Source organism: Panthera pardus, unplaced genomic scaffold (genome assembly GCF_024362965.1).
Source record: "Panthera pardus isolate Hobbes unplaced genomic scaffold, ASM2436296v1 HiC_scaffold_17, whole genome shotgun sequence".
Taxonomy (NCBI): domain Eukaryota; kingdom Metazoa; phylum Chordata; class Mammalia; order Carnivora; family Felidae; genus Panthera; species Panthera pardus.
This window is the reverse complement of record NW_026526732.1, coordinates 17,667,235-17,687,073: the sequence shown is the minus strand read 5'-3', so window position 1 is coordinate 17,687,073 and position 19,839 is coordinate 17,667,235. Positions and strand designations below refer to the sequence as shown.

General features: G+C 42.5%; 1 protein-coding gene across 4 annotated transcripts in view; it reads left to right on the top strand.

Moving 5' to 3' along the window:
* UST (uronyl 2-sulfotransferase) overlaps window positions 1-19,839 on the top strand; it is a 315,627-nt gene that overhangs the window by 285,782 nt on the left and 10,006 nt on the right. The window contains exons 8-9 of one of the 4 annotated variants that reach the window (XM_019425022.2): window positions 15,082-15,361; window positions 16,892-18,132. The exons of 1 other annotated variant lie outside the window; for it this stretch is intronic. In XM_019425022.2, coding sequence (XP_019280567.1) covers window positions 15,082-15,361; window positions 16,892-16,991 — 380 coding nt within the window. In that variant the 3' untranslated portion in view covers window positions 16,992-18,132. Of the gene's footprint in view, window positions 1-15,081; window positions 18,133-19,839 lie in introns of those variants that run through there. 2 more of the 4 variants (XM_019425021.2, XM_019425023.2) reach the window with 2 other exon arrangements.

The window sequence follows — 19,839 nt, the reverse complement described above, 5'->3', positions numbered from 1 at the left end:
GAAAGTCATAAATCAACCAGCCTGTCTATGTATGGTTTTGCTAGAATGTAGGAGCTATTCGAAAGTTTTCAAATATTTCCTTAACTGTGTATGATTTGAACAAGGGGACTATGACATAACGAACCAGTTTCTATTCTTATATCAAAATGAGATGAAAATATGGTATGGATTTAATGCCAGTTCACTTATTCAATTTTGCACGGTTGGGTTGTTGTTTTTAGAACATCATGAAACTTCATTTCAGGGCCCAATAAAACTAAAATGTAATGGGTTACAGCTTTTCCGTTTGTTGATTTTTCTCCTTCAAACATCTTCGATTTTCCATCCTTTGAACAAAATTTTAAAAATGTCTTGAATGTCATTCAGTACGCCTGTTCTCCTGGCCCTTCCCCCACCTGTCTTTAAAGCCGTTTCTAAAGTGAATCGGTCCTGATAGAACCTAATGGTAGCTATGAGCACATTTCTTAAAAGCATTAGAACCTCTTCCTCGGCAGCTTCTAATCCACTGCGTGGCCATCCCATCATTGGTAGATTGTTTCTTTTTAGTATCACCCCCGCATCCCACCCCCACCTTATCTAAGAAGAAGGCTGGTGCCTAGCTACACAGGGTCAGGCTCATGTGCCTTCAGAAGTTTCCTGGCAGTTGTCCTCTCCCTTCCATCCCACGTCACAGGTTTCTGCGGTCTCTGTCAGCCATTGGCCATGAAAGTTCACCTCAAGACATCACCCAACCGTCTTCATTTATAGCTGCTGTTGATCTAACGCCTAGCACGTGCCAACGTTCCTCCCTTTTTTCTTTCATCTATCAGAAGAAAGAGCTTAACTTTTCTCATCAGAAAGAGTTTACATTTCTATTCTACCTCAATAAAAATACCCCTCCCTCCCTCCCCACCTCTTTCTGAGAGCAACTGCTACCCTAAATAGCTTCTCTCGAAACTTGCTACTTCTAGCCTGCCATCTTTTGATGGGCAAGTTCCAGTTACAAGAACAAGTTTCTACCACCACCAAGTCTTTCAAAAACATATGATGAAAAGCATTATCTTGTTCTTGCCAGACTACATTTGTGAATTTTAATATGCCGGGAACACTTTCACAGTGTTTAAATGTTCCTATCAAGTGTTTCCCGCTGTTCTTTAAAGTAGTAGCCATGGTGCCCAAGCATTTCCCTCTCAGATGGTCTTCTTGGCATCCACTAGTGTGAGCCTCTCAATTTCAAACTTCCCTTGACTGAACAGATGGACCTCCCGTACAAATGGACAGGTTGTGGTTTCATCTCACTGTTCTTTCTTAGGGTTTTGCCTAAAGCCAAACCATTTGGATATGCTTTCCGATATACACGCTGTTCTTATAGAGCACGCAGTTGAAAATCTGATTTCCAACACGGAGAGAAGGAAGAGACGGGACCATTCATTTACATCCTCCCAAGACCTGGCCCTACCAGTGTGCTGCAGATTGCCTCGATGAAGTGCACTTAATTTCAGAGTAACACAGCAGACTTTCCCAGTGGGATTGACAGCCTCCTTGGAACTTCATTTCACACTTTCCTGACTTGGGAATGGTTATTTTGAGTAGCACCTCTTAGTAACCTAACTTCTTAATGCCTGGGCAAGAGGTTAAATATCTCACTTATCTACATGTTTGGCCTCCATGAACAGCGACTTCATTCAAAGCCCTTCAAGGGTTTATCAAAATCTCACCGTGTTTAACATTCCAGAGAAAACATCCAGGTTGCTGGTGATTGGGACTCACCTTTGGTTTTCTCATCAGAGCTGATCATTGTGTTAAATACAATGTCAAAATAACGACAAAGAAATAGACTATATTCTCGCAAATAAAATGTATCTAGAATGAACAATAAAAAGGAAAAATGTAGGTTTTGTGATAGCGCTGAGTTCCCAGTTCATAGAATCCCAAGAACAAGCAACTATTAAATAGTCATTATACACATCATATGATAAAATTTACCAAGAATTTCTTGTGCATTAAATGTTTTACAAGCAACTGCGTTCCCGTATTAAGTGCTATGGTACTTTCTATTCTCACAAACAGTAGTTACAGGATCTTCAAAAAGCCCTGTGTGTGTTAAGATTTAGTAAGTTAGGTTATAGTTAGATTAATGTCAGGCAACATTAAAGAAAATGTCTTAAAATTTAGGAAAATTGCATTATATGAATTGCAGGATCCCTGACAAAAGAAAGTAAATGGTGTCTTAAAACTGTCAGAATTGAAACCCTTGTCAAGCCATGAAAAGAAAGTTCACCCCTCTGTATCTAAAGCTGCCATTTACGCTAGATAAGGAAAAAGGCACATGATCACTTATGAGCAAGGTTGTTTATCTCATATTATTGAGAGTCATAGAGGCTAAAAACCAACTCAATTATCTAACAGTAGCAAACTGTTTATATGATCTATAAGGCTACCAGTGGAGCACATAAAAACACACTGCAAAATATGACTTGGAATAATTAATACTATAAGCAAATGCTTATGATCAGTTAATTTTTAAAATAATATGAAACTCTGAAACTTAATAATGTGTATAGCAGAGATGTATTTTACAATTCACGTACATAAATAAGAAAAAGACTAAAAGGAAATGTATTATTATAGTAATAAATACGGCTTGATTTAAAGCCATTTGATCTTTTTTTTAAATCTTTTTCCAAAAACGTTACCCTCTATCGTTTGCATATGTGTGCATGTACATACGTGTAAGTATATGTGTCTATATGGTATGTATATATTTAGGTACGTAATAACCAGACAAAATGAATTTTTAAATTATAAGTTGCCTAAGAATTAAGATTTAAAGCTAAAAGCTTATAAATTCCCCAAGGACTTTATGATAGCCCTCTATATAACTAGATAGGTAGCTTGATCTATATGAAACACCAGAGAGAAAAAATAATGGAGCGAAATTTTTAAAGGAGACAAGAACTGTCCTGTGGGTGTTTTACCATCTCTGGAGTGCCCACAGTGGCCATGTGTGTTAACAGTTGGCTTCAACATCATTGAGACTAGATTTGGACAATGCAGCGTGATTCCAGAGGAGGGCCTTTTCCCTGTCAAAGAAGGGATGTGTGTGTGTGTGTGTGTGTGTGTGTGTGTGTGTGTGTGTGTACAAGACAACTGCCTAGACCTGCTAACGCCATACAGACTGTGAGGGATAGAAAGAAGAATCTTGCATATAAAGTAAAAGCAGAACTTAGGAGATTGTCAGATGCCAAAGAAATTTGGACAGAACTACTGGGTTAGTGTTTTGCTTGATCTTCTTTGTTCAAGTAAGTCCACTTGATCATCACTCGTCATAATGTGATTCCAAGTAAAGTAACAAAGACACGAAAAGTAACAAAAATGCGTTTCTTAATAATTTCAGATGAAAATGTTATTTGCAACAAAGAAATGCATTTTATTAGTAATGCCATAGCAAGTCTTCCAATAAGGTGTTTTTAAGTAGATATTTTCCAGTATCGTGGTTCAGTTGTTGCTGTGAAAATAAGGCCTCTGTAATTGCCATTCTCATGCCCAAGCCATTTTTTTAACGACCAAATGCCATGCTGGGCAATGCATGCGTGTATAACTAGGGTGGTATACACTTTCAAAAAAAATAGAGCAGCTTTTTGATGATTTGGGTCGTGATGCCAAAGTTGGGGAGAAAGGTAACGGGAACGAATTGTCCTCCGCCCAGTGAACCAGCGAGAGTGGGGAACTGGAGCCAGCAGACCCCAGTGGGCACTGAGGCCGCCCCCAGGCTGATTAAGCGACAGTACGTGCGTGTCTGAGCAGGAAGGGATGAATTCTGATACCTCTTCCAGTTCTGACGTGTTTACTTCTAAGCTTGAGGACCTGTGTGTGGTTGGACAGCTCCCGCAACCAAATCAGCTAGGGTACTAACAAGAAATGCAGGTTCCAAGGGCCCCATCTCTGCAGGTGTCGGCCTGGCCAGTTGATTCATGACACATTACGTTTGTCCAGCCAAGGGTTCACTTGGCCCCACAGAAGGACGCAAAGGTAGCCCTCAACACCCATCCCTTTTGGGTCCGACCCCCCTTTTCTTCCCTCCTCTAAGGATGGGATTTTGAGACTGCTTGAGAAGTGACTAGAAGGGAGTACGTTTGTTATTCTCTTTATTGTTTACTCTTCCTCCTGGAAGAGGGAATCTGTGTTTCCAACGTTTAGCAGCTCTCTTGTTCCCTGGAATCATGCTTGGTGCTTAGTAGGTGCTTCATGCCAATTCAAATGAGCCAAAGAAAGCCGGGTAAGAGAATAACTAATTACCACCCCCAGCAACTTCAGCAGATTTGGAGGATAAGTAGTGAGGAGTTGGAACACAAAGGCAAATAACGTGGAAACCCCTCTGATGGGCCACCCCACCTCAAGATTTGACGGGGTTGGAACCCGACTATGCAATGTTTCTGTAAAAACACGTCTCCTTGCAGGACTCGTCCCCATTTTTCTTTCCAAAGGGGACCAGTGCCTTGGCTTTTGTGGGCCCTTGTGACCCATCCCACACAGGCCAATTACTTTTCTTCCTGGTTCCCTTTGTTGTGCTCCTGCTTCCAAAATTCAAAGCAAATTGGAAGCATTAAAAAGGCTTCATTCTCTTTCATCAAAGGGGTCTAGCACTTTCTGGCATTAAAAAAAAAAAGAAAAAGCCAATCATGTAACTTTCCCTTGGCTGCACAGAGAAAAGGTTCTCTTGAAATTCAAAGGGATCTCAATTTATTTTTCAATTAATTATATTTCCAGATCTAAAAAGGAGATGGTAAAAAAGAGAAAGAAAAAAAATCTCTCTGTTTACTTTACCAACCCCAAGCACCGAGTCAGGCATGAAGTGCTTTTTGTTCTTTTCTCCCCTAATTGCCATACCTCCAAGAAGCTGGTTTTAACATGCCATCGATCATCCAAATGGCAAATCAAACGCCGGCTCTGTCAGCCCAGCACATCGCTGCACGCCACAGTGACATACATTCATTTCCGGTGAAGGCAGCTGCCAGGGAACCACATGTGTTTGAACTGTGTGGCCTCCCTATATAATTCAGGAAATGAGGTTACTCTATCTGTGACAAACATCATGTTCACACGGTTTTGGGGGGCAGCCAGCTCGATGCGGGGCTCGCCAGGAGTGGCCCTGGGATGTGGACCCACCATGCTGTCTGAGGACAGCACTAAATGCCCCAGCTCCCTGCACCTGACCGGTGACTGTCATCATACCTGTCCCCTGAGAACGCATGCCTCATCCCATGTGCGCTAGACGTTTCTAAATGTAATCTAACCTGAGGTTAGTACACCACAGTTTTTTAGACAGAGGGCTGCTTAGAACAGCAGGACCTCTTGGTTGATTACCACTCAACTCCCCTGAAGCCAAAGAATGGATGCCCATCTTTTGATGACGCTTCTTTTTATTCGGTGATAAAATCTGGTCCCACTTCTGGTTGTTACTCAACTTGTATTCATTTCTTGCACATAATCTCCCCTGGACCAAGTTCAAACAGGACCAGATTGATGGGGCAAGGGGGCTTTGGTCAGTGTGGAGTGTGCATTTGCTTAGATCAAGGGAAGGAATGCCCAAACCAGCTCAGCATCAGAACAGACTGCAAGCCCGTGGTGAGGTTTTGTTATTTTGCATATGGTTAACCATCTTGGAGGTCATAAAGTGAGGCCTCTGTCCTCCGGTGCAGCAGCTGGGTTTACACAGTATTTCCAGATTGTTTATTTTGGCCCAGAGCCAGGGCTACATCGTTTTTCCATTATGCCTGTGTGACAGATGAAGAGAGGTGGGAAGGGGGACTTCATGGGGCAGCTCTGTGATTTCCTTTTTATTTACATTAGAGGGATTTTTGAGAGTTCTGAAGATTATGAACCAGTCCAAACATAATGTCAATGCAGCAGAGGTAGAAAGAGCCACTGCTTTTGCAAAAATGTCTAGATCTCAGGCAGTCAAGCAAAATCTATTCATGGCCTCAGCTTGAGGCCGTGTTGGGGGGCGTTGTGCCTGTCACTGCTCAATCTTGCATACAGATGGGCTACTGGGGAATGATATTTATCATCACGTTCAGAAGTTAAACTCCCAGCATTTGCTCAGGAGTTCCTTGTGGGGAGGGGGAGGAGCAGCGAGTTGGGAAACTGAACCATAACGCCTTCATTGGCATATGCGTTCTCTGTGGATGGATGCACTTGGTGCTGAGTGGAGGTGTGTTTCCAAGGGCACCATAGAACTTTTCCTTTGCAGTCCTTTCCCTGAGACACCAGCTTTCAGGGGATACTCCCCGTGCGCTGCCCTAAGTTTTTCCACCAGGGAGCATTCAAGAGTGGTCAAAGAGCCACAGTTCAAACTATATCCACAGCAAAGCCCTTGCAAGTTGGGTCAAGTGCATGTGATCTGATGGAATGTTTTACTACTAAATGAAATACTTGCTTTTGCAAATGGAGAAACAGCATTAGAAAGCATCAAAAACGATGGCGAGTTCAGTCATTGAACTGCATTGATATAGCAAAAGTAGGTCACATAGACGTTTGCTGCTCCAACGGTGTTGGGGTTTCTTTACTGCATGGCCGTAGTATATAATACATGTGACATAAATGCATTAGCTACAAGGTTTTAGCATGTATTATGTGTTCCTACGTGGGTATTTACGTTTGTGGCAGATGTCCCTTATCACAGTATTTCTTAAGCTTTGCCAAGTGTATGTGAGCAATCTGTCACCATAGCATAGTGTTCTCCAATAGAGTGGCTAAGAAAAGCAAATACCACGGCCTCCCCAGAGCAACCTGCAATCCTAACTACCTATATGAGCCCATCCTAAAGAAATCTGATTTCTAGAAATGGAAAGTTTGATCTGGAAGGACCCTCTTCTAAGGAAAGAATTTAGTGAAACAGCAAATGTACGGTCAACACCAAAAGTTGCCCTTTGGGTTAATCCGGTCTTACAGATGGATTTAACGTACAGCTTTCAAATCAACAAATCTTTATGGATGGTCATTATGAGCCAGGTGTGGAGCTGGGTGCTGGGGAGCTAAAAATGAAAAAGATACAGTCTCTTTCGGTCTGCAAACATTTCTGCTGGCTTGCGAGTTTTTCGCCAGATCCTCCCAGACTTACCAAAGCGTTCCCCTTGACTTAAAACACTCAAGCCCTTCTTTTCAACCCGTCCCCTTAATGCCAGAGTACACACAGGGCAAGGAGAAGTGGGTGGTTATAGATTTCCACTCAATTTGGAAATTAACAGCCGGTGATGTAGCAAAAAGGTGCTGGGCTGGGAATCAGAAAGCCTGCTTTCTAGTCTCAGGACAGTCACTCACTGGTCATACAACCTTGAGCAAGTCTTGTGACCTCTCAAGCCCTGGAGATCTGTAGGTAAAATGGATTGCTCTGAGGAATGCGTGAGGCAATGAAAGGCCGTGGGAAAATCCATGAATCCATGGAACTCTGTGCAAAGAAGGGCATGCCATTCTGATGACCTGTGGGGAGAGTGGGGTAGGGGAAGGTCCGAGCTGCTTGCACCACTATCTATAAAGCTTTAATAATGCAGAAAGCTGACTCAACTCAGCAATCTCCCTTCTGGCCCTATAGTCTTCGGTTTTTTTTTTCTCTACTGGCATTGGATGACCAACTATAGATGTTTATGTTATTGGGGGCCAGCAATATAAAAAGGACCCCCATTCAGGGCCCCAGCAAGAGGGTCTTTACCACCACCCCTCAGAGAGAGTAGAGTCTGGGAGCCTAAAAAAGTCTGTCCCCACATAGTCCTGACTCTGTGGTGACTTTGGACATGTCTGTAAGGAAAAACAATCTTTATTTTGCTGTTGAAATGAAAAGGTCAGAGGTTGATTTTTGTTTGTTTTCCCTTCCGATCATTTTACCGCTCAAAACCAATGCCTACTTTGAGGAAGTCTTCTGCAGTTATGAAAATACTTAAGGGGAGCCTTTGCCACTCCCTAAAAGTAAATAAGAAAAATGAAAAAAAAAATTCAAAAACATCCCGAAACCACAGCTTCTCTTTGCCAAAGCGTATCGATTAATTAAAGAACAGGAACAGCAAACCCTGACTTGGTCAGCACTATCATTCCAAAAAGGCAACTGAACCACAAAGCTAAACACTGGAAATTATAGACCCCAGTGGGAGATGAAAATTCCCAGATGTAAGGGTAAGCTGTTTCCTGCTGAGGACCCAGCATTCATGGGCCTCTTGGGAGTTTTTGATTAAGAACATCCGGATATGGCCTTTGTTCCCACTTGGCTATATCTGCACCTGAAAGGCACAGCCAAGCCTTTTTCGGTCTGACAACACCCTCCTCCTTCTGTTGGTTTCTTTCATTCCTTCAACAACATGTGTGGAGGGTGCTGCGTTCCCCTAGGTGCTGAGCTGTGGAAATATAAAGATACATGGGGGGCCACCCTTCTCCAGGGCACTCTCAGCATAACAAGCTCCATTAGAACAGCTAGATGAAATGGTGGGGATGTTGGGGGGGGAAACATCCAGGGGAAATGTTTTCAGAAATTTCATAGTGCCTCAGAGGCCTCCTAAAAGTTTTCCATCTTTTGGTTGAAACACACACACACACACACACACACACACACACACACACACACACACACACCTTACTCTCAGACCTTCACACACAGCAGATCTTCATGATCAAATAGTCAAACAGTCGTTATGAGAGACCCAGCTCCATGCAGAGTATCGGAGACAAGCACATTAGGCTTGGTCTCTCCATGAGGGATTTCTGACCAAGGAAAGAAAATGTTGACACGATGCAACAAACCAGAATGAAATGCCCTATTAGCTCCCATCATGAGCAAGCCCGTGAGAAGAGATTCTCCCCCATGACCACGAGCTCCATTTGGCCATAAACAATGTGAGAGGTCAAGAGCCTGGGCTCAGTCGCCAGACTGTCCAGATCCAACTTCTGGCTTCTCCACTTACAGCCATGTGAACTTGAACAAGTGACTAAATTCCAAGGTCACATCTGTAAAATGGTGATAATAGGAGAGCCTGCCTCACTGGGGTTTTTGTAAGGATCAAGTGCATGTTCAAATTCTCAAGTTCTTTGCACTGAGAAAGCTCTCTCAAAAATGCATAGTGATGCAGCTGATGATGATGGTAAAGTCCCATTCGTTGCTTATATCTCCCATGCCTGGTGCAGAAAAGTTATTCAGTCAACATTGGCAGAAAAAAAAGGAAGACAACATTGGACACATGAATGAGGCCTAATTGAAGCCTTCATTTTGACATAGAGCACTTGCTTCCTGGGTTCATGAAACCCAGAATTTTAAATCCTTTAAAGCAGAAGCATAAAACTCCACTTTTTTTTTTTTTTATAGCAGCCAAGGAAGTCACATAAAAGAATCAACTAGCATTTGGGGTCTGGAACAAAATGGAGAGCACTGACCTCTCTGGGCGGGTTGGGGGGGGAGTGGGAGGGGGAGGAGGGGTGCACAGCCACACTCAGCCACACTCAGCTCCAGAAGAATCTTGCCTCACTTTGAGAGAAGCCAGAAATCCAGATTTCCATGTGAAATACACCAAGTCTTAACAACAACTAAGTCAATTTCTAAAAAAAAAAAAATAACTCACGGGCCAAATCACACAGCCTGCCAGTCAGATCCCGGGCTGCCTTCTTGCTGGGCCTGCCCTAATGGAAGGAGCCCTGAATTTGTCTCCTCCTTCTGAACTGTTCACCAGTGGGGACCAGAGACATGAGCCCCTTGAAGTCATCTCTCAGTTCCCGATAGTTTCAAAGGCCACTCGTAGGGTAGGTCTTCACTTCCTGTGGTTACGTTCTACAGTATGTGCCCTCCTGACGAGGGCAACTTCACTTCCCAAAGGATGCTAATAATAAGTGTAGATTCTTACAGCATGATTGTTTGGTGGCTGAAATAAGAAGAGTCTCCAAAAATTCCTAACAACTTCCTCTAGAACTGCTATTAGGGCAATCTGGAGAGAGACTGATTCCACAGTTCACGTAGCTTTGTTTGGTTTGGAGGGAAAGTCTGGCATTTTACAAAAATGTGGAACACTTAGCAATGAAATGACTTTTCCATAGCACTGATTATTGGACAGCAAGACACATAACCATATGTCTTTGAAATGTGATTTTAGAAATTCTCGACTAACTATACAGGGCAAACTTCCCTCTAGTCTTTCCATGTGAAGGTGATAATTTTCTACAGGCTCATGAAAGCTTCACTGGTTATGGCCCGGTACTTAGTGGAAACCTCAACACAAATAGGAGGTCCGGGCTCAGGTTCCAGCTCAGTCACTTACTCACTAGCAGTGAGACCCTGGGTAAGTCATTTAATCTCCCAGAGCTTTTATCTCCCCATCTGCAGAATGGGGGTCACAGCGCCCCATAGGGTGGTTGAAAATATTTTTAAAAACAACATGCGTATGGGCGTAATCCAAACCTCTAATAGGTGCTCATGTCAGTGTTGGTTGAATCTGAACCTGTTTCTTCTCTCACAAAGCAGGGCTCTTAATTTCTGACCAGGACACCATCCTCTGGCAGTGTCATTAACCTTCCTTTTGAATTTGGCAGCTTTGTGGAAAACAAAAGGGGAAAAGGAAAGCTGCGATCATTTTACATAAACATTTGGGTTTGCATCCACAGTATTATGAAAACTAAGGGTAGAGGGTTGGATGACACCACCAGAGAGTAAGGAAGGAGGAGGGGGAAAGGCTGGACCAGCACCCGGGAGCACTGGCATTTCAAGGACGGGCAGGGTAAGAGGTCTGGGTCTGGGGAACTGAGAGGGAGCGATCAGAAGGAGAGTGGATGACCATGGTGCTCATTCAGTGTAGCTCTTCCTATAACAATACACCGGAAGGGATCAGGCTTAGCTGCGACTGTCATCATCTCTTGCCAAATCAATTCATTAATGTTGCAGATAGACCCCGGTTCTTTTCACTTGTGCTTAAGTGACACTGTGTCAGTTCCGACAGATGGCTGCCTACTCTGCCCACCCACCCACTCGCCCATCCTCGGCAATAGAGGAAAGCATACAGGGAAGAGAGTCGGTTGGGATGAGCCAGGAGTAGCTTTACAACAGTTGGCCCAGTTACCTAATCCTAACCAAAGAAGGGAATGTGTAGCTCCATCACATATTATCGTTTTGTTAAAAGCTTCAAAATTTTACTGGCTTGATGTTAATCACCCTTAATAGCAAGTCAACATTTTGCATCCAACTCATCTTGAAGACCAGTCTAGGAAATTTCCTTGTTCTAGAATAAAAAATCAATGGATACTTTTCTTGGATGGCTTTGTGGTCAGCGATTATACTTGTCGTGTGTTATTTTTAGGAAAATTCCAGAAGCCCATATACCCTCCCTGTCTTCCTGAGCATGAGCTTTAATCAGGTTTTCAGGCGGGCTAAGAACCTCTACCCTGGAGCATATTCCCTGATCAAGCCCAAGTTGAGTACCTGGGGTGTGCCATTTTTCTCTGTCACCCAGGAAACTCATGGCTGCGTATGTTCAAAGGACGTTACTGAAAATGATGCTAATTTAATTGCAGTTTTTTCTTATGAAAATTCATACCAGGCATTTCTCTATGGTTTATAACCAGGAATGGATGTGACTAGACTGTTTTAAATGAAGAGCAGTTCAGTGTTAAATTCTTTGTTGGTTGTTGGAAAGTTTAGGGACAAACTCTCAACCCACCTCCTGCACAAGTACTTAGTACTTCATCACATTCATCTTATGTCCCTCGATATTGGGGTTTGGGGAACTAGTAAATAACAGCCATGTCTCCCTGCCTGGGTTTTAAACTCATTGAGAAATAGACGCTGGAGACAGATAGGTGGAGATGAAAATGTCAGCTTCTTTACCAAATCACTTGAATGGGTATATTACATGAATGCAGCCTAGATGTGCAGAGAAGTGGGCTGGTCATATTCCATCCTGGCTTAGACAGACTTGCCCACCAAGTCCCAGGCACGGCTGGAAGCCCTCACCTCCTCTGCAGGAAGGTGTGAAGTCTCTGCAGACAGATGCACTCTCTCCAGAGGGAATGGCATCTCAATTCCTTCCCCCAAATGCACAATCAGAGAAACCCCTCTGGCCCTGGTACCTGAAAGAGAGACTGGGGCAAGAGGCAAGAGCAGTACTCTAGGGAGATCCTTCCAGATCGGGAGGTGGAAGCCATTATCCCCAGTGTTGACCTTCCTAGCCTCACACTCCCTTTGCCCAGTTTCCTTAATTGTTTCACAAATTGCAGCATATATGTTTTTGTAAAGTTCTTTATATTCTTTTTGGACCAGGTTGGGCCAAATAAGTTAATTAAAGAGTTTATTTTACAATCACAGGAATCCTAATACTTTTTATGGTATGAAATAGCAAAATGCTACACAATTTAGAGTGCTTTGAGAGGAAGGGATTGTAGGAGTCTGGAAACGACGGAGTTATGTTTTTTGTGCCTTTCAGTGTTAACTGAAAACTCTTGGTGCCTTGTCTGTCTTTAGTACCAATTTTTTTTGTCTTTTTTTACATTTATTTATTTTTGAGAGACAGAGAGAGAGAGAGAGAGAGCACGAGTGGGGGTAGGGCAGAGAAAGAGGGAGACACAGAATCCGAAGCAGGACCTGGGCTCTGAGCCGTCAGCACAGAGCCCGATATGGGACTCGAACCCACAAACCGTGAGATCATGACCTGAACCAGAGTCGGACGCCTAACTGACTGAGCCTCCCAGGCGCCCCTAATTCCAATTTTTTAAACTCTGTGTTTTAAAAACCCAAAGGGATACGCCTATTAATATGTCTCTCCTCAGATTAGCTATAGCCAATATCTGCAAAGAAGAGAGACATTATAAAATGTTCTATCATAAACCCATTTTAGAAGAAACTATGCCAAATTCTTTAACAAAAATTCTAGAACTCATATGTCCAAATGTGTATTACACCTTTCAAAAGACTCAACTGGAAAAGCAACACCCTTATTTCAATTAGGCCATTATTGTTCCAAGAATTTCTTCATTAGAATTGCTACTGGAGGCTTCAGAAAGTATCTCAAATACTCTTAAAAAATGACGGGCCTTTGTCCTGTCAGGTGAATCCAGGTTTAGCACCAGCCATTTGGAGATCTGTTCGGTGAGTAATATACCTATTCAACTTTGGTGACAAAAGTTTTAGTTCGTAAGATGATAAAAGAAAATATCCTGGGAAATTTTCATGATCTTGGGTTTGGCAGTGCTTTTTTTGGTATAACAGTACAGGTAACAAAAGAAAAAAATAGATATATCGGTCTTCATTAAATCAAAACCCTTTATTCATCAAAGATAACTATCAACAGAGTGAAGAGAGCCTAAGGTGGGGGAGAAAATATTTGCAAATCATATGCCTGATATATATGCAGAATATCTAGAGCATATAAAGAACTACAACTCAACAACAAAAATTTTAATCCAATTTCAAAATAGGCAAAGGACTTGAATAGACATTTCTTCAAAGAAAATCTACAAATAGCCAACGAGCACATAAAAAGATGCTCCGCGTCATTAGTCATTAGTGAAATGAAAATCAAAACCACGAGATACCAATTCACACTTACTGAGATGACTATAATGTTTTTAATTAAAATAACAATTATAGAAAAGGATCTGGGGAAATTGGAGCCTTCGTACGTTGCCAGCAGGCGTGCAAAGTGGTTCAGTCACAGAGGAAGACAGCTTGGTGGTTCTTCAAAGAGTTAAACATAGAAATACCATAAGCCTTCAATCCCACTCTTGGTATATGCCCAAAAGAACTGAAATCAGGGACACAAACAAATACTTGTATACAAACGTTCACAGCAGCCCTCTTCACTGTAGTCAAAAAGTAGAAACAACCCAAGTGTCCATCAATGAGTAGATGGAGAAACAGATTGTGGTATATCCATACAATGGAGTACTATTCATTTATTCATATACTGACATGTACACAATATGGATGAACCTTGAAAATAGGATTCTATGTGAAAAAGGCCAGACATAAAAGGACCATGTTATTATATGGCTCCGTTTATATGAGATACCTGAAAAAGGCAAATTCATTGACAGAAAGTAGATTGGAGGTCACCTGGGGAAGGGAGTACAGAGTTTCTGTTTGGAGCAATAAGAAAATTTGGGGAATAGTGGTAATGGTTGCACAACATTATGAATGTAATTAATGCCACTTAAATGTACACTTTAAAAGGGTTAAAATTTGGGGGCACCTGTGGGGCTCAGTTGGTTGAATGTCTTTGGCTCAGGTCATGATCTCATGATTTGTGAGTTTGAGCCCCACATTGGGCTCGCGGCTGTCAGCGCAAAGCCCACTTCAGATCCTCTGTCCCTCTCTCTCTCTCTGCCCCTCCCCTGCTCACACATTCTCTCTCTCTCTCTCAAAAATAAATAAAACAGAACAAAAAAAGCTTAAAATTTTATGATGCACGTAACATTTTTTGTTAAGCATTCCATGTAAATATATAACACATTGTGTTTTTAGTCATTAATATAAAACTAAGCAGATTTTAGTTATAATTTACCATATTTTAAAAAGCCTTCACAATTTATAACAGTTAACATTGTGTTTAAGAAATCTGGCAATTCTCCCTTTATTTTTCTTAACAAATGCCCTGTTGAAATAATGAACTGCGAATAGCTTTTATATCTAGTTAAACTATCAATAATACATAGCAATATTTTAAAAGAAAAATCAAGATGATTGGCAAGTGGTGAGAGCTTTTTCCTGTGCTTCTTCCTGAAAGGAAAGCCCTTGGTGTGTGTAACAGGAAATAAAAAAGGAAAAATGGGTCAATTTTGCTGCTCAAAGGAATGTATAATTTGTAGTTCATTGAATTGTGGTCAAATTACATAGTTGGCATCCCATGCAAAGAATGTCAGGTAGTTTATGTTTAGTCAACTAATGTTGATATTAACACCTAGGTTAAGGTGAAATCTTTCTAAATATTGTTGGGCACCCTTTTCCCCTTCCATTCTTTGCACGCTGAGTTTCCTTCCATAGGAGCTGCCGGTATTACGTACATAATGCAGAGTACATCATTACTCCTTTTGCGCAAAAGCATTACAGGTGAGGGCTCATATGCAACTCTGGTTCTCTTCCAGAGCATAGGAAACTTGGAAATATGACTGTGACCGTGAAGAAGACTGTCCCCTCCCCCGAGGCCGTGCAGATTCTCTACCAGCGAATGAGATACGAGTATGAGTTCTACCACTACGTCAAAGAGCAGTTCCACCTGCTGAAACGCAAGTTTGGACTGAAGTCCCACGTCAGCAGGCCCCCTCTGAGACCCCAGTTCTTTATTCCAACTCCACTGGAAACCGAGGAGCCGATCGATGATGAGGAACAAGATGACGAGAAGTGGCTAGAAGATATTTATAAGAGGTGATGCCAGCACTGTGTTGCCTCCACTGGCTTTATCTCCCTTTTCCAGAAAGTTTTTTGTTGGGGGAAGAAAAATCCTTAAGGGACTAAATTAATGCTCAGTTGCATTAAAAAGAACGAAACATTCCCACATGTTGGGGTCATTGGGAGATGCCCGGTTTTGCGGGTCTTTCTTGTTTAACTGTATTCTGGGTCTTCCTGGTTCCCCGGATCCTTCCCAGGTACACTAGATGGCGCCATCACAGGGCAGTTCATCATAACATAGCTTTTTCCCTCTAGTATAATGAGAGGAGGGGGAGAAATACAGCCCATAGCCCAATAATTTATCATTTGTAAAATGACTTGTAAAGATATTACCTCAGTGGTAGGAAACACCCAGACTTACATAATTCGGTAGAAATACAAAACCACTTCAGACACCAGGGAATCTACTCTAGAAGTGTCTAAGAGGGGAAGGTAAGACTGATAAGGACCTCAAAAGGGAGGATGCCCCTGGATGAGTGGTTTCCACCCACAATGGTAGAATTCTGCCTCTGGTCCATCTCAGGGGACACTTTTGCCAACAGCAGCATACTTCTCTCTGAAATGGCAAGTCAGCTTGTGCCACACCCCCAACCAGTCCAGAGCCTTGAGTACTTTCCAAGGTCAAGGTGCAGGGCAAGCTCCATTGAGACCCTCCGTTTCCAAGCACCATTCTGACGGATCTAAAAGTAGCATAGCAGGGGAAAGAATTTGTTTGCTGTGTAAGGAAAAGTGTAGGCACGAACATCTCTGGAGGTCATGTGACATCAGAAAATTGGTTCTTTGTACCCACATGGCATCTCTCTCCCCAGCATCGTTTTCACTGGAGACCCAGGAACCAGTTTAGCTCTGGCATTGGACTCCTGTGGCAGAAGTTCTAAGCCTGGCCACAGACAATGCATAGTCTAACCCCTGGCCAAGCTGGGTCCCACCATAATGGCATCTTTCACCTTCTGGTCCCTTGAAGGGTACCTGGTTTTGGTCCAAAGGGGTACTGAGTTCTACTCAGGCAGCGGTGAAACTCCAACCCCCTTTCTTATGGAAGCAGCTCTTTCCTGAGAACCCCTATTAAGACATTAAGACAAGAAGCAAGAGCTTCTGGTAAGAGACTGCCTGACCAGCTTTATGAGCAGGCGTCTGCCCCCAGAGTGGTGCATAGCTGTGGGGCAGTTCCATTGCTTGAAATGTCTCCTCTCCCCATTCCTCTCCTGTCATCTGCCCCCGACTCATGACCCCGTGGGTCTTTGGATGCTGAAATGTTTTCATCTTTAACTGCTCCCCCCACCCCGCTCTGGATATGCATATATTTCTGGGTGGATAACATACAGCCAGCTGAGAAGCAGGGGTGCGGGGGGTGGTGGCAGACGGGATACATGTGACAGATTTTGTCTCCTTCATGTTTTCTCCCCTAGAGCCAGCCCTTCAAGAGCACTAGCAGAGTGTGAGTTGGGAATACTTAATAGTAAATAAGACTGACTTTACACAAGCTACACATTTTCTACTTTTCAGAAACCAACAAGTCTCTCTAGAGTTTTTTCTTCGTTCACTAAAATTGGACAGTAGCCAAGATATAAAGCAAGTCATTTGGAACCTGTCGAGTGTGCACTAAAGCTACTTTATCATGAGATGTATTAAGAAGGCTCCACCCCACAGGAGTCCAGTGAAGGCTGGGACCACAGAGGCACAAAGTCCAGCATTTGGCCACTGGTGGGCCTCCTTTCTGCCTCAGAGAACTGGGGCAGAGACGTGATTAAGAAAAATGTTCTTAGAAGAGGAAATATCCTTTGTCCTGTGTAGAGAGACCAGGGCCCTACCATTAGGCATACCTTAAAAAGCAACCCAGAGAACAGCTGTCCTATTAAAAACAAAAAATAAGAGCAGCGCCCGGTACGTTGTGAGTCATGTCTATGAAACTGCATATAAAGAATGATAATTAGTTTACACACTGTGCAGGCTCACTCTCTGAAAATAAAATGGAACTGGCTTAGTGATCTCTGCTTTCGTCAGAACATCGGGACCCATTGGTCATTTGCAAAATGCATCGTCCTAGTGCAAGTTCACACGAGCACTTCCAGCTGTGTGTTCAAAGGCCTTTACTGTCAGCAGTGATCATTACACCATGCCAACAAGAGATGCTGACCTATTCACTTGCAGGGCCTTAATGCCATTTTGCCCCAACAAAGAGTCTCTACGTCCTAAAAGTCAAGGCACTTCATCCATTTATTGGCACACAGGACAGGATTTCTTTGGCCCCGAGCCCAACGCAGTTTGTACTTCATGAAATATATTGTACATTTTACATAGTTTAATTTAAAAAAAAATACATTTTAAGCTGGTTGATCTTTGACTGCCTTATTTATTATAACCTTTCAGCACATTCCAAGGTTTTAGTTACTCAGGAAGGAGTTAATTAAAATGATTTTATTTTGGTCTGATGGATGTTTTTTAAAAGGAAAATTATTATTATGAACCTTCAGCCTACTCTTCTTGAGTGCCGTAAAAGTGCTTGTAAATCCTTTTTTTTTTTTTTTAAGAAGAAGAAGGAAGAAAAAAATGGTGTTGGACATTGATGGAAATTCAAAAATATATATGGAACTGAAACATTAGCTTAGCTAAAATAAAAGCAATCTGTGTTTGAGATGAAGTGTTCCTTAACTTATTCATCATCCATATAAATAAATGAATATAAATAAGTTGCAATTTTTTTCCCCATTCTGTTCATAGCTGGAAATAAAAGTGCCTGCAGTTTTTCCCGGCGCCCTCTGCCTTTTTAATCGGCCAAACTTCTTCCTTCAAGCTGTGATTTTTAGAAAGACGGGTTTTCTTTTAATCTATAAACTCTATTCGTGTTATCATTGGGTGACACCACAAAGCTGGCTGAGAAAATGAGCGAGGCATTCATTCCTCTAGTTGTGTGGACACGATACTGAGCACCTGACCTTGCCTCCACGTGCACTGCTTGGTCTGGTGTCCGGGGTTTGGTCAGAACCCTTCACACCACGCCTCTTAGCATGTACTCTGATCTCTTTCTCAGACACACAGAGCCTCAAAAAGCTGGGTGATTCTCCCCTCCCAAGCGAGCAGTTTTGATCCAGAAACACTCTCCCTGAGAAATTTCACAGCCACCTCAAAAGGGACTTGCAGAGAGCCAGGGGGTCCCCTGCTTTCTAGCAATTGGGCACCCCATGCCAACTCCTGTGGCTATTTTGTAAAAGGAAAGAACCAGAGTCTTGGTACTAAGGGAAAGAAAAATCTATTTTGGTGATAACATGCTTTACTTTAAGTAAGAGCCTGAGTTTTAAACAACAAGTGACCAATGGTTACCTTTTTTTTTTTTTTTTTTATCATTTAATTTGTTCTGTAACTTGGTCACATGATGTTTGACTCCAAGTGACCTTTAAAGACAGAAGTATTGAACAAAACCCGGACTACACCCCATCTGGAGTTGCGTGTTTGGTCCAAAGTTCTTCAGAAATGTGCTGTCACCTACAGGTTCATCCAGCGAACTATTTGGCTTTAAATGAAACGTGTAGATAATGGTAGTATTTCTCAGAAGGCAGACTGATGATCCATAAGCATTCAGAACAATTGTTCTATGGGTCGAAATTATGAAATTCCCTTCAAGTAAAAGTAAAGAGGGTTTATTTTACTAAATTTCCTTCATGTCTGGTGATGAAGAAAACATTTTTTTTTTAAGTATTTTAAATATCCTGGGAAAGACAAGACTGCTTTAGGCTAAAACCAATATTAAGAGTCTGTTAAAAAAAAAAAAAACAAAAAAAAAACAACCCATAGAACATCTTTCACAGCTCAAAAAACTCACTGTGATATAGAGCTCAGAGTGTTTGCGCCATAGATGGACTGGCCTAAACAACGGAAATTTATTTTCTCACACTTCTGGAGGCTAGACGTTTGAGGTCACAATGTCAGCAGCATCGGTTTCTTCCGAGGCCCGTGTCTTTCTTGTACCTGGGCATCTTCTCCCTCTGTCTTCACATGGTCTCACCTCTGTGCACACTCATTTATGTCCAAATTCTTTTTTTTTTTTTTAAATCTTTGTTTATTTTTGAGAGAGAGAGAAACAGAGCATGAGTGGGGGAGGGACAGAGAGTGAGGGAGACACAGAATCCAGAGCAGGCTCCAGGCTCTGAGCTGTCAGCACAGAGCCCGACGCGGGGCTCGAACTCATGAACCGCGAGATTGTGACCTGAGCTGAAGTGGAACACTTAACCCACTGAGCCACCCAGGCACCCCCAAATTCTTCCTTTAATAAGGACACCACTCGTATTGGATTAGGGCCCATGCTGATGGCCTCATGTTAACTTGATTACCCCTGTAGAGACCCTGTCTCCAAATACAGCCACATTCTGAGGTACTGGTTGTTAGGACTTCAGCATATGAATTTTGTAGGGGACACAGTTCTTCTTACAGCACCCAGACTACAGCAGAGAAGTTAG